Here is a 27,037-nt window from a genome sequence, read left to right as displayed (position 1 = left end):
AAGCACTGTACTGGGTCCACCCGAAGGCGAGTCCAAGAATTGAATAGAGTAAAAGGAGCCAATCCACAGCGACGTGACGTTAGCTGTAGGGAGGGGGCAGTCTTGGTACCTCGCCCGTTAGTCAATATGGCTGACACAGTGGGTTGACTGATCAGTGTTTGGGTCGGCATGGCAAACCTTAGGCATTGCGGCTGTGGATATCACAGCCGCCGAAGCCACTCAGGCTTAGGAAGCTAAAGCACGGAGGTAAAGTTTTTGAAACACCCGGACTGGTGGCCCGCCAGCGGCAAACTTAGCGGCCAATCAGCGTCTCCAAGTATTGTTTCAGCTCGTCCAGCTGAAGCAGCGCTGCCTCCAACAGCCTAGCCATTCACAGCGGCGTCGGCAATCGAGTCACTCTTATACACTACATTTGTCCCATAAGACGCGGTACTGACAGGGATAATTTTCCCCAGCAATATTTATGGAAACGTGTGATTGGCCCTTGTTAAGGCTTTGGAACAATCATCGAAGTTCTATAGGTATGATTGGCTTTTTTGAAATCTGATAAGTATGATCTAGCGCTTTTGGACACGGAGGGGTCTCGACCAGTCGAGACCCAAGACTACTCCGGAGTTCTACTTATCTGCCTACGTACCCCATGGCTTGCGTCAACCTTGTGGATAAATACTGCAGCCATGAACAGCGAGCACTACTTTTCGAAGACCTGTCCAATCAGGGGTCGCTAGGATTTGGACACCAAAGACGAGTAAATTCCAATTTCTTACTCACAAGGAAGCTTGGGGGATGTTAAGAAGTGGGATTTCACTTTCTAACCAAGGCCAAGAATTATCTATAGTTTGGGTAACGTCGATCAACAGGGTACCCAATTTATACATAACGATTTTGCCAGTATAGTCATGCTTGGCAGTGCCGATTCTCTCCTCATGAGGCAGGTGGCAGCCCTGAGAAATCCTTAGTGGAGCATACTGTGTGGATTAATCATTACGGAGTATAGACGGGACCGACTTGTCCCTAGATTTCCGCACCGCACATTCTAAGGCTTGGCTTTTGACCGTGTCCCTACAATGTACTACGGAGTATACGGCACGATACGAGCTGGGAGCGCTGGTCGCCGCCACTGGTCTGGAAGCTGATGCTCACTACTCCGTAAGCATAACGTATTTAATACTCATCAAGTTAATTAGATAACCTCGAACGATCTGCAGTGGTATCAATCGTTTGTATGCCAAGGAACGCCGAAGTCTCGAACAGTTTTAACCCCCAATGCAACCGCGCTTGAAAACAAAAGATGGCCGGAAAAGAGAAAATGCAAACATCACTCTGCTGTATCATCCGGTAGCACAGTGTCAGGGTCTTCTCCAACCAACTGTCCGACCGCGCGCACCACCTGTTTGATTGCCTTTGCCGCCGGGCTATCTGGGAAGCCATCTACAAAGCTTTCGCCGTAGTCACAGGCCATTCCGATCCTAGGGTCGAGAGGAACCGCCCCTAGGAACGGGATGCCCATCTTCTTCGCTAACCGCTTACCACCGCCCGTCGTGGCCCGGAAAATCTGGCTTTCGGTGTTGCAGTTCTTACAGACAAAGCCACTCATGTTCTCAACTAACCCCAAAACTCGAATACCAGCCTTGCGGCAGAAGTCGATCTCTTTCCTAACATCTAATAGAGATACCTCCTGTGGTGTAGTGACAACGACAGCACCGTCGACTCCGGAGTCCTTCAGGAGAGAGTTGACGGATAGATGCTCATCCGAGGTGCCCGGTGGCGTGTCGATAATAAGATAGTCCAGCTCACCCCAGTCCACATCCTTCAGGAACTGTTTGATCAGACCATTCTTCTTTGGCCCTCTCCAAATCACTGCATCATCCCTATTGGGTAGCATGAACTGCACGCTCATTGCGCCTAGGTTGTCTGTCACCCACACCGGACTCCAGCCTGCGTTGCTCACGTGAATTGTCTCCGATTCCACCCCCATGAGCTTTGGTATTGAAGGTCCAGTGATATCAGTGTCCATCAAGCCAACCATCGAGTCAGGATTCGCTGAAAACGCATGCGCGAGGAGAGAGGAAAAGGTCGATTTGCCTACCCCGCCTTTTCCGGATAGTACAAGGATTTTGTGTCGGACCTGGGAGAGTCTCTCTCGGATAATTGGGATATCGGGATCGGGACCTTTCGGGGTAGAGGCACAGATCTGTTGATTGGGGCATCCCGCGCAGGCATCACCTTGACCTGCCTGCTCCGACTCAGGGCCAGGGCAGTGCTCTGGAACTGATTAGCAAAACATAGGGAAACAATACCTCCGATCGAAGAAGTAACCACATACCTGGCTCCGGAGCAACTAGACTCGGCGACATGATGTAGTATTATCTCCCAGCTATTGCTCTAATATAGAAAGGAGGATAAAAAGAACTTGTACAAACGCAACATTTGATAGAAACTGAGATAAAGGTGGCGGAAGAAATGCTTGATAATCGGGTGTGATTAGATAAGGTTACTAGCTTACAAACATTCTAGTAGCGATTGGATATCCTACGTGCGGTGTCGGAGTCTTCGATAAGAGCGATCTCATAAACCCTTAATGAATTCCTTCAATACTATATACAAGTAATTGAAAGTCCAGAGCACTGATTCCTTCACTGACGATGCAATGCTCGTTGTGAACTTCAAAGAGCGGGTGACATGACATCCGAACCTACGCGAGTTAGTGAGGGGAGACCAAGAGAGGGGCAGCGTTGAATTCCAAGTACATAAACTGGCAAAAACCGAGGAGGCCTACTACACCGTACATATGTTAGTAAAGTAATTTACCAATAAATCTAAATATATACCCCGAGTACGCAGTGAAATAATAAATCTATCAATAAAATACTGTTATTTCTAATATACCAGCTATGTACCTAATCACTGTCTCATTACGGAGTACTCTGGACACCTCGATATAAACTCGACCAATTCATTAGATTACTCCTCAGCTATTCCATTCTACTTTATCAGAGCGCTAGAATGCGTTTTTAGAGTTTTAGGTGTCTTTATATATCTAATCTTAGGTTGAGTTTGTGATCATTTGGATTCCTGGCTAGGGAAAACCTGAACCGATACCATGAAGTTTTAAACCCGTCCCGTACTTCGTACCCCGACCACTGATTTGTGATTTTAACCCTTCAAGTCCTTTGGGTCCATCTCATCAATTACGCGTTTCCTATCAGTCATTAGCGAACTGTGTGCACATTTGTTATGCTCTCAATGGATTTGGCCTTTGAGTAGTGCTTGAAAAAGTCTGTCGCTGTCTATACAATCGAAAATCCCACCCTTTTCAATTGGAATGAATATTGTCTCTCACCAGTACTGCGGCCCTTGCAGAAATGTATGCGAAAGCTGTCTGACACGCTGCCTGTCTTGGAGACCAGAGAGCAATCCAACGCCCCAGTAATCGATGCCATACGTATGCTTCAAGGCATCGGAGACTTCGATGCCGGGTGGTCGGGGGTCCACCTCGATCAACCAGACTGAGGGCTTTTCCTTGGCCAGAACACAGCGCTCAGTTAAGTCGAGCACATTGTCTTTCGTCGTAAATTCCATGCTTGAGTTCGCGATCCGCGCTTCAAGGTGGAAGACCCCGTCCCGTCTGACACAAGCTTCGATGCAGCGAGTCCCGAAGGAGGGCCAGCTCATCAGCGGGAAGACAGGATGGAAAGACACCTCCTAGTTCAATAAAGCTTTCAACAACATTTTCGTCGCCGTTGACATCCGCACCTTTGGGAAATTCGTCGGATACTTCGAAATGCTGGAACAGTAGACCATGATGGCACCTGATCATTGATCCGGTTCCGTATTATCCCTGCATCATGGCTTGCAGCATGCATTAGTCGATTGTGTTGCTGAGCTATCCCCACCTCTCCGCGAGAAACGAATCGTATCCTTGCGTTATATTAAACATGGGTGGGTAGGATGTGGATATTGCATCCTGCGCTTATAAAAAGGTCTGTCACAATTGACCTCTTTGGGTAAAGCAGTAGAAGTCATTTTGAACAATGATTAGCTGTGCCCCAGAGTGAAAGTTTGCTAATCACGAGACCGGCGCAGGAAATGTAAGTGAAGAATTCTATGCTGTGCTGTAAGATGCATGTAGCCATGGACAACATTCTTTCCGAAGACCAACCTGCTGCCATCTTTGAAACAAGGTGGAGAAACCAATTCCCCGTGAATAGTATAATATAGACGGGCTAGAATAGAAAGAGCTGACGTTAGAATATAAAGCAACGAAGAAGTCATGACCTACATATCTTAAAACATACCGTACACTGTAGAAACACAATTTTGCGAAGTACTTTCTCACTAATTGACTTACATATTTAAGCAGCCAACCACGTAGTTTAGGCGTACTACCCGATTCGGAGCTCCGATCGGCGGGGGAGATGCCGTAGCGTAAGCAGACTTCTGGATTTTCCGTTTCCAAACCTGCTCAGAATTTGCCTATAAGTCTGTAACTTACTCCGACAGATAGATAGCAAGTGAAATATAGACTTAAGCAGTTATTTTACAATTGGCGATTCAACCAATAGACTAGCGTGATGTAACTAATCGTTACGAGCTTAAAATATGTCTAGTCAAGTTACCACCAGCCACGTCATGCAATACAAATGAAATGTCTGACGATGGCATGGGAAGTGAACATTCGAACTATATCTACTAAACATAACAAACAGACAGTATATATAAAAATCTAATTCTGTATTAAAATAGATATTTAAACTAGTTTACTACTTCCGGCGATAGTATTCGTAAATAAATATATTAGAAAACCCATGGCCAAATTATATTACCTAGACTTAACTATAAATAAAAATCTTAAAGATAGAAGATAAAATAATTAAGATAAATAGACTTTTGGATCCTGTGTACCTTATAAGATAATAATCTTTATCGAGCCTAGTATTAGATAAATTTCAGCCCCTAATCTAGCAATAAATTAAGATTTTAAAATTAACTAAATATAAGGCAATCAATTATATACTATTAAAATAATAGAACTTGAACTTTATGGTTTATAAAGCCTACATTCTTTTCCTTCTCTTGTTTTTAATTACTAATCTCAATTAGTACCCTCGTCTATTTATCGCTTGGATCTAGGATCCGTGAAGGACAAACTGACAGTCCCTACTACGTCCTTTCCCAGGTCGGCTAATCCTGTGATTTAACGAATCCATCGACGTAGGCAGCCGTGAGAAGAAGGTAAAATCTGTTTCGGTTCGCCCCGATGGGAGCTGGACTGAGGAGAAATAAGAACAGTCTCAGGAGATCGTGCGGACCCCAATACTGGAAGATCTCTTTTGCGTCATCATTTCCCCGGCGTTCAGTGCTTTTCGGGACCTTTGGATGTGTATGACCGTCGACAAAGAAAGTGCTTTGGGCCAGAGGATCATAGCTTAACAGTAGCGTTCTGCCATACATGGAGGTCCTCTTGCGACGAATGTGCTGGCGGGGGCTTCAGGGCGCTGTGACGCGCAACTAGAGGGGGCTGCGGGTAAATGCGAGCAGGAATAAAGGGCCTGGTACAAAAAGCAGAAAGAGTTACGGCGGAATACCAAGCCCACATCTACTTAGTGGTCCTGGTCCTTAAGAGGAACAAACCACACAGTTTAGCTCTTAAAGACTTGCAAGGTTGCAAGCCCCACGAACATTTTGTACTACCTAAAGCTATGCTGCGAGGATTAGGAATACAGAACAGTAACGTGGCATTAATATCCATCATTACTTCGGATTCAGGTCTATGTTTCTCCCAATCGGGGCAACAAATTGTTCGCTGTGGGAAAGCCCTCGAGTCCTTGGTACCATGGAATGAAATGGCGGAGTGTACTCAACTATGGCGCGCGGGTTTGGGTATTCAGTCTGATTAGACCAAGATATGATAATATGATCATAGTACCAGACAAACTGAACCCAGTAGATATTTATAGCCTACAGAAAGATGAAATATACCGTCGCTTGTCTCGCTTCGCTTCCACACGAAGTAGATCAAGACAAAACCACAACCACCAAATGAGTATCTCAGATCAGTCTCCAAGGGTCCAGCACAAACCACGTAGTCCAGCATATCCGAGCTCATTCGTGCAGACCCGTTGGACCTGTATATTTCTCTCATTCGAAGGTCCAACTCGCAGTTGTCTTGGCACGATCTATTGATTCAGCCCCCTCTTCAGCCGCACACTTGCAGCCTGGAAACAGGGTCTGCCTACATATATTAGCATCCACTCAATAGTTTCAACTAGTTCATGCAGGGCTAATCACACTCATTGTTTACGTCATGAGTCTTATGTCCAGGGGACTGAGAAAGACATAAAAGGTGACTCTTGCACTGAGGAAAAACACGAATATCAATGTCCATCTCTCACCATCTTTCACCACTAAAGAACCATCAATAGTTTGATCTGAACTTCACCATGCAACTTATCTCTATCCTGACCTCCCTCGCCTTGACCGCCACCACACTCGCCGCACCCGGCACTGATCTCAAGGAAGCAGAACAAATAGATTCAACTTCCAAGGCCGCCCAGGCCGGTAACTGGGAGTATTGTGCCACAGACTTCTGGGTACGTTATAAAATTTATACCGTCATCTTGATTTTGAATTGGTCATTAAGATAGTGCAGTGTGATCCTTTGACAGACTACTACCAAGCAGGTGGTTGTTATCAGCAGGCGGATTGCCGGAACAAAGCGAAGAGTATGGATACCACGAACTTTAGCTGCGGCTACTTCCGTCCGTACACCTGCTGGGTTGTGAGTTTTCTCTGCCTTCATGATAAAACTTCGGTGTCTCATTAGTTATAGTATACAGATTAGATGTTGCCGGGTTTATGGCCGCGGTTTGGCCGGGCTCCTTGCCGGAATAACACGATTTCCGAGACTTGTCGTCTTGGTAATGATAGCCCACATAACCAATGCAATTCAAACTACTATAACGTCGAAGACGGTCAATCCCGAGGACTTTAGTTAGATGAGCACCTCAACGAGTATTCTAGAGTACCTTATATAGGAATATAGTTGACCGTCGGTGGTTCCATAAACGACACCTACCTCCTAACTGGACATGTAGGCCTGTAGTCGATATATCGCACCCTGCGCACCCCTCACTTTCCCCTAATCTTACAACATTTCTCTAGGATGATAGAACTGTAATCCCTGTAAAAGAGTAATGAGATCCTATACTACGGACCTGTAAATATTTAGCTGAGCTCTGCTTTAGTATAAAGAGTATGGGCTCAATAATATATCTCTAGATTATAGCACAGATAACATATCTGATGGACGGGCTTCCCATTCCTCGGGGTGATGCATGGCGCATGGTGGATGTGAGGTCTGATGATCTAGCCTTTGTGGTGTTTACGAGCGGTAGCACCGGTCGACCCCAAGGTGTAATGCATACTCATAATCGCCTGACGTCGGAGCACAAATCCTACAGTTGGAACGCTGAGTACAACAATGGGGCCAGGATTCTACAATTTGGGTCTTATGCATTTATTGCTGTTTCCTATAGGTGGACTATCGTGGCTTGTGGATCCGCAAGACGTGAACAAGTTAGTCCCCATAGGTGCAGTTGGTGAGATTGTCTTTGAAAGTCATGAACCAGCGACTGGGTATCTGAATGATGCGGAGGAGACCGCCCAAACTTTCATCAGACCGCCTGTTTGGGCGTAAGAACGAGCTGCTGCCACAGGTTGCAGATACTTACAAATGGGAGACCTGGGAAGATACGAGATAAGATGGTAGTCTGTCAATATGTGGGCGGGCCGATGCTCAAGTCAAGGTGCGTAGGACGCATACAATACCCACTTTGTCTCTCATAACACACGTACTTTTAGATTCATGGACAGCGTGTTGAGCTAGGAGACATTGAGTCAATCCTCCGCCGTATGCTGCCGTCAAAATCAGAAGCTATTGTGGATCTGGTCCGGCCATTTGATGCCCCTGATCGACATCAGAAATTTGCTTGCAGACTCACCAGGTAAATGCTGTAAGCCTGGAGCACACTTATGCTGCAGGACATGAGGTAATTGGCTTTATTCAATGCTATCTCGTAGCTTCGACGATATCTAGATCGAAGGACCGGTCTCTTCTCGCCCAGTAATCGAGTACATTCAGCATCCGTGACAGACGTGAGGGCACACATCAAAATTGCGAACATCAGTGACTGCAATTCTCGACGTGTTTCCGTGACCCTCAACGGCTTTCGTCAGTTTCTCGCCCTCAGAGGGCGCGTGCAAGATCATTGTGACGGGGCGGATGTTGGACAGGTATATTGGCCACAATATGCGAAAATGCTGCTTGGTGGGGTAGTACGATTCTATAGAAGGAGTCTGCGGCGAGAGACGGAGAGCGAGTGCGCTTGCCTTGTACCCAACCTGTGTGTCAGATGCAACTTCTTCATCATCCTCTTTGTTAGAGGATGAGTCTGGAAACATGGCCCCATCATTTAGCTAATTCAGGTCTTAGTACTGTCCTTCGATACAGTCGATGGATTACAACGGAATATCACACCTCTTGCCCTATCCTAGTCCACAGATCGCCCTCGACGTAACGACTCCGCTTTCCCATGACAATCAGTTGGCCATTGGGAGCAACAGCAGCGTCTATTTGTTTCCCGTGAAGGGGTCTTGTTCCGGCGAGGAGAATGAGTGATGGCCCCCTGTAAAGAGTCGGCGGTGGTATCGACATCCACACTTAGATTCTTGACAGCCTTATACCGGTCAAGTCCGGTGCGCAGCTTGTTCCGTGACGAGGGGAAGCGACGGCCACCTTTCTGCGCTGACGTTTCTCCGTTTTGGGCTGGGAAAAATCACACACAGCATTGTGTCTGATGCAATTGGAGCAATGGACCACCCGATCACAGCGTACTTTGCGGTGCGCGCAGCGTAGACAAGATAGGGGCTGGAGACCGTTTGCTAGCGGTGGCCCAGCATATGTCGCTGCCATCGTTGACATAACCTCTTACTCTCCGGATGCAACCCTAACTCCACTCTCCACACTGTCGGTCGTTTGCGCGGCTTCGCCTAAATGATTAGAAAACATTAAGTGAGATGCGAATCTCGCCAGAGGCCCACCGACTAAGTATTTCCGCCACTCATTATCCTCATTATTACCATGACACAGTACCAGCGGCAATTCTCAGTTGAAACGCGCAGCGTATTGACCCACCTCGGATCTTTGCGAGAGCTTGACTCCGGAGTAGTGTCAGGGTCCAGCGTCTTGATTCTGGACAGCGGTCTTGGACCCTTGGCTGTAAGCACGGATGAGTTTGACACCTCTATGAGGTGGCATTTTGACCCATACTAGTTCTAAATTAGATTCGAATACTCCGAAGTATAGCCGATTAGATAACCGCTATGTCTCTTTTCGTTCCGCTAATCAAAGCCAGTTGGAACCATCCAGTGGTTGACTTAATTATAATAGTCATTTCTTTGACATGAACTCTATATTTTCACCGGCGATACCCGACAATTTCTACTCATCTGTATGAGCCTGGTTTCTGCAGGGGGGTGGAGAGACTAGGGTACCGGTAAAGAGCGCTAAATTGTCGATTCGGTAAGGAGTACTTCTCCGTCCGTATTTCAACCTTTTAGCGCCGTATGTAGATGTCCTTCTACTTTAAGACGGGTCTTTCTGGCTTTTGTGGGTGTGTAGGACCATATCCTTCTCTTTCTTTACTGCTTGCCCTTTCTCCTAAGCCCCCTTCCCTTTATCGCCCGGGAATATCATAAAATGGAAACATCTCCGACACCTCAGCCGCCACTCCGGATCGGGACCCGACGATCCAACCTGGCCATGGTCCAGGCGGAGGGCATTCGGAATTGCCTGCAAAAGATTGCCCCGGGTCGATCGTTTGAAATTGAAGCCCTCCGCACGCTGGGTGATCGAGACCAGTTAACGGCGCTGTATAACTTCGGTGCCAAGAGTCTCTGGACTACAGAGCTAGAGGAAAAGCTCAATGCCGGCGAACTGGATGTCATTGTGCACTGTCTAAAAGGTGATTAACATATCTTTCCCATCTCTGAATCATCATGCTCAACCGCAGACCAAACGTCGACTGTTGACCGGGGTTAGACATGCCAACGAGCCTTCCCGACTCCTGTGAGCTCGCAGCTATTCCGCCCCGTGATGATCCCCGGGATGCCTTGATCGTGAAGGCTGGCCTGCCCTACACGAGCTTGAAGAGCCTCCCCGAGGGCGCCGTGGTAGGCACTTCATCCGTCCGGCGCTCAGCCAGCTCCGCCGTCTCTATCCCCATCTCCGCTTTGCCAATCTCCGCGGCAATGTAGAGACTCGTCTCGCTAAGGTGGACAATTCCGATAGCGAGTACACATGCATGGTGATGTCTGCTGCGGGCCTTGAGCGGGTAGGCCTTGAGCATCGGATTAGCCAGTACCTGGGCTCTAAAGATGGGGGTATTCTCCACGCTGTCGGACAAGGTGCCCTGGGCTTGGAAATTCGCAAGGGAGACAGGAAGATGCAGGAATTGCTGGGTCAGTTGGCTGACCAGCGTTCCACTCTTGCTTGTCTCGCTGAGAGGTCTCTTATGAGGACCCTTGAGGGTGGGTGTAGTGCTCCCATTGGGGTGGAAACGGAGTGGATTTCTGCGGGTGCCTTGAGCATACATGCTATCGTTGTTAGTTTGGACGGTACTAAGAGTGTCGAGGACACTATTGTCTCGAATGTTAAAACTGTCGAGGAAGCAACGGCACTCGGGAAAGAACTCGCGGCTAGACTGGTCAAGGCTGGTGCTGGGGAGGTTTTGAACAATATCAATGCCAACCGACCTCCCAAGAACTGATCTGGGTTACGTATCAGAGATTCTGTGCTGGCGCTCTTCTTATTTTAGGGGAGGGGGAGAGGAAACGGCTGTTGTGTTCGTTCTTGTTAGTTCATAAAAAATCCCGCCAGCTGTATAGTAGCGGGGATTTTATGGGCACAAATAGACGGCTCTAGAATTGTCGCTATGCAGGTGTCCGGTGAGTTCGCTACGATCAATGCTGCCCGCGCTGTGGGGTGTTCAGCTTCAAGGACATGGCCTTTGAGTCGACTGAGATTATTGTTCGCTCCGGGGCGGATGCTCTCCGGAGTTCCTGGATTGGTTGTGAGTGGAATATGTATATAAAATATTTTCTTTGTATGTCAGGCAATTTGTCACGTCAAAAAACACCTCTAACATTATTTTTTGATTCGAATGGGAAATACGGAAGAATAATTCTGAAGTCGTCCACTTGTGTATGTCTTTACCTTAGCGAGCTCAGGCCCTCCGCTTAATGCGCCCTAAACTAGCAAATTCTCTGCGCCTCGCCATCTCCCGCCTTAGGCCTTCCACGGCCCGATAAGAAGAACGTTAATGACGGAGAAATTAGCATAACTACGCCAAGACAGGGCTAGGACTTGCTCAAAATAAACTACCCTATCAATAGACAGGTCGAAACCCCATGTTCTTTTAGAATAGCTAGACAACGGCCCTGCAGCAGATGCATACATAGCCCCCTTACTTCAGGCAGTTTGCCCGGGACAGGACGTCGATATTGAGGATTATGGGCTCCAGCCGTTCTTATTCGCCAAACCAGACCCCAGATCTCCCTCTTGGCTAGGGCTGATTATGGTATGCAGAGGAAGGATTACAGGAATGCATGAGATTGTGGAGTAGCTGCAGAACTAAACACATTAGCTCACATGTATAAGTGATTGACATCGGTTAGAAACATAGCCACGCCCACCAACTTAACCTTGCAATACCAAACTACATTGAATGGAGCGAGGAGAGACTCCCTGATTATTATCTTGGAATCAGCGTGAGGAAGGGTTATAAAAGGAAGGGAGATTCCTGTGAAGTTACCTGATTATCTATCTACAATTCAAGGCAATATCACGAGAAACCCCAGACAAGAAACCCATCTCAGTAATCAACCAAAACTATCCACATGTACAGTCTCTTCTCCATCCCTTCCAATTTCCAAGATATGAGCTGATGAAAGTCCCAGTCTGCTATACAAAATGCGCTTCACCACCATCACGATATCTCTCCTCATCTCCCTTTCAAGTGGTGCTCTAGCCGCTAGCATTCCTTCTCCGCACACGTTCAACCCCCCCGGTCCTCGACAAACGTGATGATTGCTCATGTAGCTGTGTGGATGACTGCGGGACCAACTGCGCCGCCTTCGGGGGCACCCCCGGCAGCCAAATGGCCCAGGGGTTTTGCCTTGCTACGTGCGGTGATTCATGTGGGTGTGGCCCGACTGAGGTTTGCAACAATAAGGAAGCTTTGGAGAATATTTGTAAAGTCTTTAAGGAGAGTTCGGATGTTAGGGCAAAGATTATCGGGCCATATTTTTGCTATCTTGCGGAGCAGGAGTAGTCACTAAAGGCGAGGGGAGCGCATATATCTTTTTCTCTGCAGTAATTTTTCTCTGTGTGTCTTGGAGGTTTTGTTTTTGTTGTCTATCTATTTATGCTTGTTTGGGAGCTCCTCAATCTGTGACCTAATTAGTAAACATTGAGAGACCACATTCATCTTCTATCAGTTTCAGCAGATAGGGTCCAGGTTCGGCAGTGTTCGACCAAAACGTAATTTATTCCCTTGAACAGATGATATTGTGCAAAGAGCATATCGGGAAAGCCACAATCTCAGGACTAGGAGGAGTTAGGAAAACGCAAATTACATTACTAAAGAGCAGAGCAAATGCATACTCTATATTATGGATCTCATCCATTCCTAATTAGGGCTGAAGCCATCGAGCAAGTCTACCTCGATATCAAACAGCATTTAGGGGTGAAAGATGTGAAATCTGATAAGATAAAGTAAGCTGAGAAAAGATATCTTAGCCTGAGTTACGGTCCATGGTTGCTGGTTATTGATAATGTTGACGATATATAGTTCTTGTTGCCATTTCGTCTATAGTGTTCTTCCTCTGCCACCGCTTTGCTCGGAGGCGGTGGCAGAATTTAGGACCGGACCAGCAATATACTAAACAACAACAGTTAACAGTTACTATAAGAAAACATAGATGTTACAAATTATTGTTATAGAGATATAAATTACAATATATCAGATCAAGTTTTATTGAGCTCATACTATTTCTGATTTGCATGGGTATGTTTGGTTGAACAGGTCCTGTTCAACGGTAACCTGTACCAAACGATATACGGACTAGTATTCTGTACTAAGACCCTTAAATTACTAGCGCCACGACTCCTCTCAACATCCTATAAACCATGCCCAGGAGGGTAATGACGGGTCCTTCTTCTCCATTCCGGGCCTTTCTGCCCTTGCCAACTGAAACCCGCACTGCCATCATGATTGGCCTTGCCAGGCCACTAACCAGTGCTGTTGCTTTCCCCAGTCCGCGAGTTCCACTTCTGCAGTATTGTGCTCGTGGTGCTGTCTTGCGCACTCTTGTCTCAACGTTTCGCTAAGGGCATAAATTAGAACGATGGGCCAAATCCCTCACAAGAAAAATACTTCTTCTCTCCAAAATTTTCCAAACCGACCCAATGCTTCAGCATTTTGCGCTGTTTTAACCACAGCAACCATTGACCTGACCTAACGCAGTGGATCTCCGCTTCACATGACGCAGGCCAATCATAGAACATAAAATAAAACCCGCCCTGTTCCCCCTCTCACATGCTTCTGCCCCTACCCTTGATCCCTCGCCGCTTTTTCAACATTTTGCTCTGCTGAGTCTCAATCATGGATCGTGGACTTTCAACAAGCACCCGAATCGATGATGAGGGCCTTCGGGAGAGGAATGTGGCCTCTCAGTCTACCTCGACTCTTAGTCCCGAGGCCCTCACGGCCACTGGTGACGTAGAGCTCAAGGACAAGACTGGTAAGGACTGCAAGACATTTGGTCGGACACCTGATGGTACCGGTACGTGCTTTTCTTCCTCGAGAATCAAAGCCTATTTTATGCATTGGTTATATATCTCCAAGGAATATGTGTGATTGTTGCATCTGTGCCTGTCATGGCGGATAAATAAGCTAACTCGTGCCCCTCAACAGTATTCACGGTGCCGCAAACTCATGACATGGTCTCTCAACTCTTGTCCCCCTCGGAACCAAAGAATCTCTCTGACGTGATTGTTCTCGCAATCCTTGGTGCTCACATACTTCTTCTATGGCAGCTTCCCACTGGTGCGAAGGTGCCTGTTTTTGCCATCATCTACCTTTTCTGGCGTGCGGCCTACAACGCTGGAATTGGATGGCTTCTTCATAACCAATCTCACCACAAAACACTGGTCCGCTGGGCTGAGAAAACCAAGGTCTTTGTGAATCCCGCTACGGGCAAGAACCCCCATCCTAACGTGTACAACTTTTTTAAGCGGGAGCTGGAAACTAAGATTCCCCACGACTATTCATTCGATGAAGCCCCAATTGAGTATAACACATGGCTCGTTTTTAGACGGCTTGTGGATCTGATACTAATGTGCGACTTCGTGTCCTACTGTCTCTTTGCGATAGCTTGTAGTCACCACCCTGTCAACGAGAGCGTGTTGATGACTGTCCTGCGATGGTCCGCCGGTATCGTGTTGGTGCTGTTCAACCTTTGGGTCAAGCTCGACGCTCATCGGGTGGTAAAGGACTTTGCCTGGTACTGGGGCGATTTCTTTTATCTCATTGACCAGGAACTGACGTTCGACGGCGTCTTCGAGATGGCACCCCATCCAATGTATTCGGTTGGCTACGCTGGCTATTACGGTATCTCCCTGATGGCCGCGAGCTATAAAGTGCTTTTCATTTCTATAATCGCCCATGCGGCTCAATTCGCTTTCCTAGTGCTTGTCGAGAACCCACATATTGACAAGACGTACAATCCTCCACCGTCCCGCAAGCGTTCAGCAGAGCAGGAAACTGGATCTGTCTCAAGCCGCACTGCCGATTCTCCCATTGCGCCAACGCCGATTGATGAACAAATCCCCCACGCGCCAACCTTTTCAAGCAGCCCACCGCAGTCAGTCCATGAGCTATTAGGACTCCACAATCTGGACCTGTATCGGATAACGGATACTTCATCTGTTCTTATCCAGTTCCTCGTATTTGCTCTCACAGTGTTGACACCCTCTACACCTTGGTACCAATTTCTTTTCGTAGCTAACGCTGCTGTGTGGAGACTTTGGTTCTCGATCGGTGTGGGGTACATGCTCCATCGCCAGTCGAATCATAAGGCCTGGACCCGACACTTCGTTAAGTATGGTGAAACTCCTCAGGAGGCATGGAATCAGTGGAAAGGCACGTATCATTTGAGCATGATCATGTGTTACGCCAGTTTCATTGCTGCAGTATGGAAGATGTACAACTTTCCTGCTGATTGGGGGTACGGCCTGGTCTTGCTCCGCCATGTCTTGGGAGCAGGCCTCATTAGTTTACAAATTTGGACTTCGGTCAGCATCTATGAGTCTCTTGGTGAATTTGGCTGGTTCTACGGTGACTTCTTCTTTGATGGCTCGTCTAAGTTGACGTATAATGGGATCTATCGTTTCTTGAACAACCCTGAGCGTGTACTGGGTCTGGCCGGCGTCTGGGGCGCGGTTCTTATCACCAGCAGCGGGGCCATAACTTTCCTGGCCCTTCTCAGTCACATTCTCAGCCTAGCTTTCATCCAATTTATCGAGCGTCCGCATATGCAGAAGCTGTATGGCCAGAGTCTGCGACAGGATGCGGGGCTTGTGAAAAGCCTGAAAAAGTCACTGCCACCTACTCTTAGACAGCTCCACGGCAGCGTGGATAAGATCTTCGACGAGTCATTCGAGTTTATCGAAGAGATTATCGAGACGGCACGACCGAAACTCGCTAATGGTGTCAACACATTCGTGAAGGATACCACTGCTCTCTTCCAGAGTTACCCCGCCCGTGTCACCATCTCACGCATTGACGAAGATCTAGCCGGATATGATTCGCGGGACTATTCCCTAGAAGTTGAAGGCACTGACTCATCCTCTTTGGCTGAACATGATCAAAGCACTGGTAGAGAGGGCGCTAACGCTCGCATGCCCCTTGATAGACGTGGTGACCTGAAAAACCTTGTGTTCGAATATGGTGCGCCGATTCGGGTCAAGTGGACTGCACCTCTGAATCATAGCAAGAAGGACTGGATTGGCTTGTACAAGGTCACCGATAATACATCCCGTGAAGTTACCCGGGTTTCGTCTCAAGGAAGGTGGATTGCCGTCAATGAAGGCGCCTACGATAACTTGACATGTGAAAAGGGAATTGTTAAAAGCGATGTTGTTATCAAGGCTACACAACAGCAGGATGGGGACAAGCGCGATCTTGCAACCGGCGAGGTTATATTCTCAGGTGACAAACTTTTCTGGACACAAGGCGTCTTCGAATTCCGCTATCATCATAATGCCAAACATAACGTCATGGCAATCTCCAGACCATTTGAGATTCGCATTGGTCGATATGAAGAGGAGGATGACCATGAACTTACACAAGCGTCCGTGGAGAAGAGCCTCTTACCCGTCATCCGCAGCTGCTTCGATCGGGATCCGGAGATCGCTCCAGAGGCCGTAGACGAGCCGTTCGGAAGTCTGGTGGAGCGCGACGGTAAATTCGCTAAGCGGGTTGTATTCGCCGTACACCAAATGTGAGTTTTTTTTTCCCCTGGATAGTCATTTTCTTTGCACTCATACTAACTTTTGGCCACAGGTTTGGTGTTGAATTCGCACCTGGAGTTGTTCAGGCCGATGGGACTGTCCGCAACCTCGCCTGGAGGGTGTGCAATGCGAAGAGGGTCCTGGTATGCACACACATATATATATCCCAAGACCACCGCTTGATCACTAACTCCTATCTTCTACAGGCTCCTTACAGCATGTCAAGAAACGGCGCGTCCACCCCGACCGAGAGGAAAGAGTAAGGTGTAAAAGTCACTTGGTGCTTCTCTAATCAACGATATGATATACTTGATATGCGCCACGACAAACTTCTGGACATGATTGTGTGGTGTCTGCGATTATTATTGGGAAGGAGGCTTCAACGTAAAATCATCAAGAGAACGAGGAATGGCTAGGAAGCGAGTGGACACACTTGCTTACTTTTTCTGCATCCAAGATGTACTGTTTAGCTATGCATTAACCTCGCCCCGTACATATCATGAATATGAAATACTATTTTCTTTTACGGCTAGATGATCTACAGCAATAGATAGGAGGGACCAAAAATGTTTAAAGGAAGTGATTTCATTATTTCTGCCAAAGGTGGCCAACACATTTGCGTCTATATAGTTTTCGAGCACAAGTCTACAATCTGTCCATCTGTCAGCACAATGTGCTATCAAGAAGCGCAGTGTGTAATCGTAAGGAACTACCCGATATACAGGGCAGTTGTAACGAATTGATCAGCCAAGCCGGTTAATTCATCCCATCCCCTGCCAATCGCTACCCCTCTCCAAGCCGTCAAAACGAACAGCAAGTCGAGGCATAGAAACTGACACAAGTCAAGCATAGCATACAAAACTAACAGAGACAGCGCAGACATACAACGATATGAGCCCACTATCCGAAACTCCACAACCTTCCTCCCAGTCGTCACACCATCTTTCGACGGTAGACAAATGGTCCAGTATGAGGGAGATGGACGAATGGATCATTGTAATAGACACTGCGTGTTGGCCGACGCAAGCTCGAGGGGAGATTCTCCAAAGGAGATCATTGAATGGATTGACTAGTTGTCATCATAAAGGTTGGATGGTAGGTGTGTTCAAGTGTGATGAAGTTTTGCATACCTACTGGTTGTTTTGGTTTGGACAGATGAGGTGGTATTCCTGTTATGGTTCTTGAAGCTGTCAGCGAGTTGTTTCATGGCATCGATGAGTAGATGACAATGTGTGAAGCTTCCAATGGTATCAGAAGGTTTGGTATGGTTTAGTTTTCTTCAATGTATTTGCAGAAGCAGAACTGAATAAAAACTTTTTTACATCATGAAAGGAGATATGAGGGAGAAAAAATATTGAAAACATACCTTGTTAATTTCAAATTCTGTAAAAAATTTGTTGCTCAACCCTGTCTTAACATTCCATTAGCATATAGCCAAGCATGTTGATCATAACAAAATGAATGTGAGGGGTTATTGTCAGATGGTAGTGCATGTTGTTCAAAGGCCCATTCGTTTGTCGCCGAACAGAAGTTTTGGATAGTTTTCCTCATACAGAATGTAGTAATTGTTGTAGACTGAATTGGAGACTCACAAATAAGAATGTTAGTACCGAGATACTATTGTTGTTGAATCATAATGATCAAATATTTAGATAGGACTGCATCATTAAGCAGAAAACCTCTCGGTTTTTTGTGTGGGAAAGTAAGAAAGGAAGAGAGAGAAGAGAAGCGCGGAAGGGTAGAAAAAGGAAGGAAAAATTGGCGTCGACTCCACTTGTGCAACGCAGGCAAACAGAACAAACATCCCTCCAAAATTGTAGATTTCCATTTCTGGGCCTCGAAACCAGCTTCCCAAGCTGACTTCAAGTCTTCAGTCTTAACGACGTATTCGCTCGTCGCATCCTTCATCAATTATTTTATCGGATGCCAAGTAATGTGTAATGACTGACCGAAGAAGAATCAATGGGCCGCCCAGCGGCACGAGGCCTGCAGTTTTTGCCTCGTCTCTAAACTCCGCCTCCGATATTGCGACTGGCCGACCACAACGTCAGAGGCAACCTAATGAATTGCGGAAAATCTGTAAGATTTACCACCCTCCTGTGACGGTTAATGTAGTGCTTGGACTTACGTGGATTAAACCTAGTCTTGAAAACTGGCCTCATTCCTTCTGCTTCTGGATCCGCCTATCTTGAATATGAACCTTCGGCTTCTCTCGCCGCCGCACGCTCGTCACCCAAGTCTCTCATCCCCCCCTCCTCAGCATTGAAACTCGCCTGCACAGTCCATGGACCGAAACCGCTTCCTCGCTCTGCTACGTTCTCCCCCAACCTAGTCCTTACAACTCACATCAAATATGCTCCGTTCGCCGCCCGCAAGAGGAAAGGACATATCCGCGATGCCAGCGAACGAGATCTTGGAGTACACCTAGAGACCGCCCTGAGAGGGGTGATTGTCGCTGAGCGGTGGCCGAAGAGTGGACTCGATATCACTATCACCATCCTAGAAGCAGAAGATGACCGTTGGTGGGGCGATGCGCCCGACTCTCATGATGCTCCATGGGGAATGATGAATGTTCTTGCTGGATGTATTACCGCTGCGTCTGCTGCCATCTCAGACGCTCGTATTGATTGCCTTGATCTCATTGCTGGCGGTGTGGCTGCTATTGTGGCCGACGAATCAGAAGACGGCGAAGCCAAGCCGAAGTTGATGTTAGACACAGATCCAGCGGAACACAAGGCCATATTGTCCGCATGTGTGGTCGCTTATATGTCTTCCAGAGATGAAATTACAGAGATTTGGCTCAAGGGAGACAGCTCAAAGGCGCTGTTAGGACCCGATGATAAGCGCTCTGGACACGAAGCACTGTTAGATGGTGCTGTGGATGCTGCTCGGGGGGCACATTCCGTCCTGGCAGAGGCTGTCAGAGAGTCTGCGGAGCGCTTTGCGGGTCTGGCTCCTGGGGGAGGTGCTACACAATAAACTACTGGTTCAAGATCAAGATGAAATGTCATTGCATGCTCTAATATATCCACTGTCAATTTTCTTCTTAGCATTGAATGTAAATGGGTTCTGGGTGTCCTTTGTTTTGTTCGAAGTACCGTAGCCATGGCTGGGTTACCAGACTGACAGTTACAGTAGTGGACCAAAAGTAATACCACACCTTGCCAGTAAATATCACTAAACTCACCCAAGACTTTGGTGTTACGTGTTCTACTATCTACTAGATAGAACACTCTCAGAAACAAAATAGTCTAGAATCAGGCGCTCGGTACAGGAGGTTTATAAAGCTCAGTTAGGCAGCTAAACACTATATATCTCAGATAGAACGTGGCTTACTACTAAAGGCCTAGAATAAGCCAGTACTCAGAGTACTGATTGTTAGTACCTCTTATAGCGTCTCTAGCTTAATCTTACAGGAGATTCTGCGCGGATATTATATTAGAAGATAGAAAAGTGAAAATGCGCTCGGTCCTAGACGCTGCTGTAGAGAATAGTGGCCAGTTAGAACCAATCATTCTAGAACGGGATGATTAGCCAGGAATAGGGTCTATTCAAAATTCCTATATTACCTACCAGGGAAAATGTCTCCTACCAATCTACAAGTCTAGACTTCCAATAAGGTAACGCTCAGATCCATATATCTAAACAGGCCCAGACATGGCTTCAAAGATATAGTAGATTCTAAATCGGCCGGCCCTATTCGCCTAATTTAAACACTGTTAAAAAAACCTCTGATACTTACTTTGAAAAAAAAAACTAAAGGAGCTATATCCGACGCCCTTTCTAGATGGGGTATCGGGAATACATACTAAGTGTTTTAGGTAGGCTATTTAAGCTATGGAGAATACTGCCTTTGATCAGGACATCAAATTGCCTAGTTCTATACTGGACACGCAGACCTTGAGCTGTATATAAAGCACGTGGATGATATACTATTACTATGCTGAGGAATCAAAGCTTACTCCTTATTTTGAGCTCAAAGGCTTTTAATTTTGATAATCTATTAAGGGTTTAAATGGGTGTTGCAATGCTTTTGACCTAGTCGTTTACCAGGTGAATGAATTGCCAGTGGCCAGTGGGAGCTTGAGAGCTTGCATTCACCCTATTCACCAGAACAACGCAGCTTTGTGGTGTTTCTCCCACACCTTACATTCTTCTCATCACAAGTACCCTGCCTATTCATACACAGGCTCAGTCAACCCCACCTCATACACAAGATAAAACGACTTTAGCTACACTACAAGCCCATCATGAAGTCTGCCAACCCGCGCGCCAAACCGAAGACTGATGAACACCTTGTGTTCCTGTATCTATGTCTAATTAACTCAGGAGGGGTCAATACTGTAAGCTCCCTTGTTCCCAAAGGCATTTTGTGACATGTGATTCTCACATCTACTTTACAGATCAATTTCAATGCCGTCGCTGATGCTTCAAACATCAATGTCCCAGCCGCGCGTATGCGTTGGGCCCGCTTGAAAGCCAGAATCGAGAAAGAAATGGCCGAGGGCTCTGGCGATCCCAACGCGGGTGAACCGTCTGCCGCGTCTACACCTGCCGCGTCTACGCCTACCCCCTCTCCCGCGAAGACAGCCTCACCTGCGAAGAAACGCTGTGTGAAGCGGAAGATCAGAAGTGAGCCTGAAGACGATGGCGTCGCTGAAAACAATGACGAGAGCAACCCTACTGCGGAGGAAAGTTAGGTCAGGCTAGCACTGTACATGCGTCCTGACATTGTAATTGCGAGGAGCATGGTCGAAGAGTTATGAGGTGTCAAACTTGGAGATATGACGGGTAATTGGTGAACATGCTGCTTTTGGATCAAGCGGGATGATTTTATGGGTAGTGAGGCTGTGAAAGCGGGCGGTGTTTTTGAACGGTACGTTCGTCATGATGGGGCTTAGATAGCTGAGACAAAGAATTGAAGACTTCGGTGAACCGCGTGGTGTATGCGTATGCAAGCAACGTAGACCTATTGATAAAGTAGACTGCTGTCTTTGATAGCTCATAGATCGACTTTCGATTTACCCAAGGCATCCTTGCGTTCCCTGGAGCTGACTTTGAAGTTCCTTGGCTAAGACTAACGACCGTTAGTATGTCATATGCACGGTTCAGCCAGCCTTTGCCGAAGTGTCTCGGAGGTGATTCAGAGCTGAGCACATCGAAAGCGTCCTTCGTTGGCTGTCAAGTGTGATACCTGTCAGTCAAAGCTCCCATCACATAGGCACTAGCCGCATAGAGGATGATCGAAAGACGCTAATTGAAATAGCTTGACTGTGGCGAGTCATGGACGATGCGATTGATCGTGATATTCATACTTAATCAGGATTATGATAGCAAACGTCCCGTTTGGTAGGAACTCACGCTTCATAGATCAAGAATCCTTAAATGAACGGGTTGGGTTCTGGACCCGCAGGGATCAACAGAAGGTGCCGTCTTATTTACCGGAAATGGCCCTAGTGCACTTCAGTCCTTTGGCGACACTTCCGTTGCTGATTAGGATCGTTGACGTGTATACCAAATCCTGTTAGTTCGGTGCCGGGGGGCGGTTCGTAAATAGTATTTTTTTTTTTTTTACGCCAAAGGTGAAAGAACGGTGCCCAATAACATATCCTTGGTCAATGATAGACTTGTGATTATTTTCTACAGATCTGTCAGCCATACGTACATTTCTTACAGTACGCTACCTACAGACATACCTATAGGCTATAATTCAGAGCGTTGCTAGGACTCCAGCCCTCTCCCATCCACATAATATGATGGCTGTCAGGCAACCGCGGGAGGAGTCAAATTTTACCTTTAGTGCCGCTTCAACGGTTAATGTGGTCCCCGAGGAACGGAGACTCAGGGGAGGTTCCATACACACATGCGTAACTTTCAGGCACTCAACCAGTTTTTTGTGTGCTGTGGATCTTGACTCTCATATATTAAAGGTCTATTATTGGCGATGGCTCCTCCCTGTAAAGCAATCGGAAGTTCTTCCGCAGGCACCGAAGAACTGTCTTAGTTCATTGTTCCTAATTTTCGATATTCCCCTCTCCCATCTAGATCGTTCGCAATCTCGTTTCCTAGGCGCATCGGGCTTGCTCTCCAAGATCCCGGGATTCTATAGTTCCATCTCCCTGAGATCCCCGATAGACCACCCCCAAACTGGTGTTCACGGAGTGTTTCCGTGCGAGATGCAATCTCGTCTAGTATGTATGTACTGTACTATGCTCACAACCCTAACGCAAGCTGAGAAACATGCATGAGCTGTCACAAGGAGGGGCCACCCTGGAGGATGGACTAACCCAATAAGGCTTTCGACACGAGGCCTCAGTAGGAAAAAGAAAGCATGAGAAGTAATCTGCAGGCCAGGGTGAAGGGTGGACTATCAGCGGATATTGCTAATCATCTTACCGTCTTCCTTGATCAACAACCGTCACTCGGAGGTTGATCTCGAAAAAAACCGGAATAGGAAGCTGTGCGGTTCCACTGGTAACCGTACGTTGGGTAGTCGGAGCTGTCCGCGATGATACTTCCGTAATTATGTACGTACTCCGTACTCTGTACTGAATTTTTCCAGTGGTTTGGTCCGAAGAAATTAATCATGGAAGTTCGGCTCCTGTGAAAGCGAGAGTGACGCCCCTTTACTAGTCGCTGGCCCTATTCATATCACCGGTTGACGATCTCCGGTTGGTGATACGCTAACAAGACCTCGGTTCAGGAAAGGACTAACTGACCCAGGACTAGCGGGGACTATCAAATACAGCATCTCGGGATTTGACTGGCCCGCAATTTGACTACCCGAGCCCCAATTCCAACCCTCTTTCAAACCTGGTAAACTTTCTTCGTACCGGGCGGTACAGAACCACCATGACCGAAGTCAGTCCTTGGTACGAGAGTATGAATCTTATTCGTGTGTGTTTGTGTTCCACTTCCTTTCTCCGGGAGAGCGTAAGCATTCTCCTCCTAAGCCTACTCCATATGTCACTAGTCTCATAGTCCCACTGTTACGTTGAACCATTCCGTTCCTGATTGGGTGGCAGAACATGCAGATCCAATTTGAGTGGCATCGCTGTCAAGTGGGGTTCAAGCTCTACTTTTAGGTCATGCATGATGGTATGCACCTTAACCGCGGGCGAAAGGGCCCCTGCACATTCTAAACGAAGATTTTCTCAGTGTGTGCATTATCACCTAGGGCTTGGTCAACGTGCTGACCATACATGATAATGCTAGTGATGATGATGATGGGTCCCCGAGAGGAACGGAGTAATGCAGCTAAAGGAACGAAGACGAGACTATCAGCTTGAACCCTGGACATGGCGTTGGGCTTAACGGCCCTCGACTGCTTCTGACTAGTCTTTGGTTTCCCCATCCGCGGACTCAGGCCTAAGCCCCATCGCTTTGTCCGTCGCTCAATGGATCCTGGAGATCGGCCCATCTCCTTCCCCTGGATCCAGGAACAGGCATTGGATCTGCAAACCGGCTAAGTCTCGAGCATATGGAGTAAACTCTTTTCTCCCTGGTCCCCTCGATCGGTCGTTCTTCTTCACTGATGATTTTCTTCCTTCAATCCATTACTTGCGCGCAGTATAGGATAGGGTTTGAGGAGTAACCTCGGTGCACATTGATATTATCATGAGATGAGAGCAGTGTAAAAAAGTTGTCCACTTTGACTTCTGTTCCAATCTGACCTTTTGTCTATCTTTTTTTATTTTCTTTTTTTGTTCTCGCCCTCGTCCTTCCTTTTTCTAAATTCCTCACGTTGATCTGTGTCCTGCGCTCTAGTGTTCTCCCACCAAAACATTCTCTAGTGTATGCTTTTCTACCGAGTGCGCCTGACTCGATTACCGGAGAGCATTGTTGCAATTTGGAATTGAGCAGACCTTAAGTAATTTGTTCGCGCACATTGACGCAAAATGGTTGCCCTAAAACGGTTTTTCCAAGCGGAGAAAAGCCAGTCCGTACATTCTAAGGATGGAGCTACTCGGACAAGCAATACACCAGAAAGCGATCTGTCTTCAAACCCGAGCCCCTCGCAGTTTCTAGAACCAGATCATCCATTTCAGCGAATTGAGAAGCAATTCGAAGTCTTGCATGATCAACTGCAGGCACGGCCGTTGTCCCCATGTTCACCCGCTCCTCCATCTCGCGCCTCGACCCGTACCACGACTCGAGATCCTCGGCACGTTGACTTGCTGGAAGCTTTATTCTCTTCGCACCGATACCATATCCAGAGTGCGCAGACATTGTCACCCATTAGTCCATACAATGAAGATATCGCAGAACGAAATATGACTCGGTTCCTTCAAGGGCAATCGGGGAAATCGGGCAAACCGACTATGTACTCGCGCATACTCTCTGCTCTATATCAAGAAGATGTGGCGGACAGAAACATTGCTAGAAACAGGAGGGGCGGCCGTCCCTCTTCTCGCAATACTTCCAGTCGCTCTCGTGGAAACTCCTTTCAACGGAATTCTCAGAGTCACCAAGATGAAGCTCGTTGTCGCCCTCGGTCAAAGGCTGGAAGCAGTTTAGCTCGGTCAATGTCTCAGGAAGCCCCGAGGTCTACGACTCCCCCTCGCGCTGACCAGTCAACCACTCCGCGACAAAATGTGTCCCCCGCCACCGAAGGCCCTCTCCGACAGCAAAGATCGGTGCCAAATATTTCCGCCGAGCCAACTAATAGTCCCCAGGGGGAAGCTGATTCAAAATCTGGTGGATTCCTCCGTGTTCCTCCCCCTTACAAACAAGGCGACACATGGAGCAGCACTCCTTTACCAGACAGTCCAACGTTGCCCCTCATGGTGACCGGAGATACTAAGACCGTCGAAAGCCACTCAACGCCAGATTTACCACCTATCAGATCAAGCCGTAGCCGCAGTTCTTCGGCGACGTCGAATAGCCACAATCAGTCCAACGCAACCAAATCGAAGCACAGAAAGAATGTCCGGGATCTGTCCATCGATACAGAATTGGCAGCTCGCGGAAAGCCGTCTGCGAAGATTACGCACCGTGCCATACAGCCACCTACCCCAAGTAGCTTCGGAATGAAGCAGAACCCTAGCATTGCAGAGGTTATGAACAGCCCGCTACCAGCTGGGTCACCAATCTCGCCATCACCAGGGCTCCAGTCGGACCAGAAGATTGCGGAAATAATGGATATGTTCAGACAGGCATATACGTCATCTCCAGTCATCTCGCCCCATCCCACCTATGAAACTCTCCAGGATGCGATCATTCGTGAGATCAATTCGCACGAGGCATTCCAGCGTGTGCCTCTTCCTGAACCCGGGCCTCCGTTTACTCCTTCTTTCTCCCAGGAAGCATTCTATCCAGAAATCGACATACCTAAGACCGAGGGTCCAAGCTCGAACCGGACCATGTCTCTGAGAGATGGTCAGATCTCTAAATTGATCAGGCGGGGCTCCTTCAAGAAGCACAGGAGAGGGTCTGACGCCCGCAGGAGTATATCCACTACCAGTGTCCCTTCAAAAGTCTTCTGGAAGTCATCGGAAACCACCAGTCGGCGAAGACACACTGATGCACCCCCTCCTTCACCTGGCTTCTTCAGTACCCTGGAACAGAACCAAGCACCCAAGGAGCCAGTGACATACATGGACCTCATCTCCAAGGCGAGGAAGTCCCCTGCAAATGTCCCAACACCAGACATGGCCAGGAACCTCGGTAACCCCCAACCACCTGCTACTGTATCTCTCGAGAGCGTCAACCCAGCGCCTTCTGTTTTCCACATGCGTGCGCAGGCATCAGCATCGTCCATCAACAGCTTCTCCGCGGATGACAGTGACGAAGAGGTGATCGAACTACCCAGTGTTGGAATTCCCCAGTTACAAATCCACGGTGTTGACGAGAACAATGTGACCTATGTCGCCGAAAATACCTCTCCACGAAACGCATTTAGACTCATGAGCTGGCCACAAAGGTCAGGCAGAAGTGTCAGCCTCAGGGGGAACTGGTTCACAAATGAGACCAGCAACAGCCCCTCTCGCTCATCCTCCAGGGGCGGGCTCACAACCCGCTCGGTAGCATCTTGCTGAATCTTTCATGATATGGCCGGAGTTCGTCTGGCATCCCAGTCTTTAACGGAATCCACTCATATACCCCTATCCTATCTCATCCTACTCTACTATATCCCTCCATTCCTTACTTCAATACCTCCTTGACGATACTCTGTCGCATGATGTTGTGCTACATCTCGTTTTACGTTCATTCAACTCTGCACATCTTGCAAATACCTTCCTTGATTTTGGTTTTCTTGTCCATTTTATACTCTCAAGCGCATCTATTCCCTTGTCGGGCTTTTTCTTTTTTGTTGATCTATATATCCAATGAGGATCTATATCCTCTTGCATTGCATACTTACTTGGCATCCATCTGAACATTTCCTTCTGTTTCCTGCATATG

The 27,037-nt window shown here is 47.5% G+C and overlaps 9 protein-coding genes across 9 annotated transcripts; 6 read left to right on the top strand and 3 right to left on the bottom strand.

Annotated features, from left to right (window-relative positions):
• Positions 1 to 1,318: 1,318 nt before the first annotated feature.
• F9C07_3376 (cytosolic Fe-S cluster assembly factor nbp35) lies at positions 1,319 to 2,357 on the bottom strand (the record flags this gene model as incomplete). The annotated part of the gene is made up of 2 exons (XM_041292562.1): positions 1,319 to 2,265; positions 2,327 to 2,357. 2 exons carry the CDS (start codon positions 2,355 to 2,357, stop codon positions 1,319 to 1,321), a joined length of 978 nt encoding a protein of 325 aa, XP_041145694.1.
• A 799-nt stretch (positions 2,358 to 3,156) lies between these two features.
• F9C07_2232036 (uncharacterized protein) lies at positions 3,157 to 3,582 on the bottom strand (the record flags this gene model as incomplete). Its single annotated transcript, XM_041292561.2, has 2 exons — positions 3,157 to 3,202; positions 3,344 to 3,582. The coding sequence occupies 2 exons, from the start codon at positions 3,580 to 3,582 to the stop codon at positions 3,157 to 3,159; spliced, it is 285 nt and encodes a 94-aa protein (XP_041145693.2).
• Positions 3,583 to 6,352: 2,770 nt separating this feature from the next.
• Positions 6,353 to 8,010, top strand: F9C07_2283015 (uncharacterized protein; the record flags this gene model as incomplete). Its single annotated transcript, XM_071510603.1, has 3 exons — positions 6,353 to 6,593; positions 6,653 to 6,781; positions 7,864 to 8,010. Exons 1-3 carry the CDS (start codon positions 6,444 to 6,446, stop codon positions 8,008 to 8,010), a joined length of 426 nt encoding a protein of 141 aa, XP_071366267.1. The 5' UTR covers positions 6,353 to 6,443.
• Positions 8,011 to 8,139: 129 nt separating this feature from the next.
• F9C07_3373 (uncharacterized protein) lies at positions 8,140 to 8,716 on the bottom strand (the record flags this gene model as incomplete). Its single annotated transcript, XM_041286186.2, has 2 exons — positions 8,140 to 8,478; positions 8,540 to 8,716. The coding sequence occupies 2 exons, from the start codon at positions 8,714 to 8,716 to the stop codon at positions 8,140 to 8,142; spliced, it is 516 nt and encodes a 171-aa protein (XP_041145691.2).
• A 682-nt stretch (positions 8,717 to 9,398) lies between these two features.
• On the top strand, positions 9,399 to 11,344 carry F9C07_2283012 (porphobilinogen deaminase, dipyromethane cofactor binding domain-containing protein). The gene is made up of 3 exons (XM_071510602.1): positions 9,399 to 10,025; positions 10,103 to 10,233; positions 10,266 to 11,344. Exons 1-3 carry the CDS (start codon positions 9,761 to 9,763, stop codon positions 10,827 to 10,829), a joined length of 960 nt encoding a protein of 319 aa, XP_071366266.1. The 5' UTR covers positions 9,399 to 9,760; the 3' UTR covers positions 10,830 to 11,344.
• Positions 11,345 to 13,114: 1,770 nt separating this feature from the next.
• On the top strand, positions 13,115 to 18,451 carry F9C07_2283011 (phosphatidylethanolamine N-methyltransferase). Its single transcript, XM_041292555.2, has 4 exons — positions 13,115 to 13,905; positions 14,037 to 16,623; positions 16,686 to 16,776; positions 16,840 to 18,451. The coding sequence occupies exons 1-4, from the start codon at positions 13,725 to 13,727 to the stop codon at positions 16,894 to 16,896; spliced, it is 2,916 nt and encodes a 971-aa protein (XP_041145689.1). The 5' UTR covers positions 13,115 to 13,724; the 3' UTR covers positions 16,897 to 18,451.
• F9C07_2283010 (3' exoribonuclease family, domain 1-domain-containing protein) lies at positions 18,452 to 19,712 on the top strand. Its single transcript, XM_041292554.2, has 2 exons — positions 18,452 to 18,712; positions 18,777 to 19,712. Exons 1-2 carry the CDS (start codon positions 18,574 to 18,576, stop codon positions 19,610 to 19,612), a joined length of 975 nt encoding a protein of 324 aa, XP_041145688.1. The 5' UTR covers positions 18,452 to 18,573; the 3' UTR covers positions 19,613 to 19,712.
• A 1,171-nt stretch (positions 19,713 to 20,883) lies between these two features.
• On the top strand, positions 20,884 to 21,333 carry F9C07_3368 (uncharacterized protein; the record flags this gene model as incomplete). Its single annotated transcript, XM_041292553.1, has 2 exons — positions 20,884 to 20,976; positions 21,037 to 21,333. 2 exons carry the CDS (start codon positions 20,884 to 20,886, stop codon positions 21,331 to 21,333), a joined length of 390 nt encoding a protein of 129 aa, XP_041145687.1.
• Positions 21,334 to 24,531: 3,198 nt separating this feature from the next.
• F9C07_3367 (uncharacterized protein) lies at positions 24,532 to 26,670 on the top strand (the record flags this gene model as incomplete). Its single annotated transcript, XM_041286189.1, has 1 exon — positions 24,532 to 26,670. The coding sequence occupies one exon, from the start codon at positions 24,532 to 24,534 to the stop codon at positions 26,668 to 26,670; it is 2,139 nt and encodes a 712-aa protein (XP_041145686.1).
• Positions 26,671 to 27,037: the final 367 nt, after the last annotated feature.

This window comes from Aspergillus flavus, chromosome 4 (genome assembly GCF_009017415.1).
Source record: "Aspergillus flavus chromosome 4, complete sequence".
Taxonomy (NCBI): domain Eukaryota; kingdom Fungi; phylum Ascomycota; class Eurotiomycetes; order Eurotiales; family Aspergillaceae; genus Aspergillus; species Aspergillus flavus.
The sequence above is the reverse complement of the archived record's forward strand: the minus strand, read 5'-3'. Positions and strand labels throughout refer to the sequence as shown.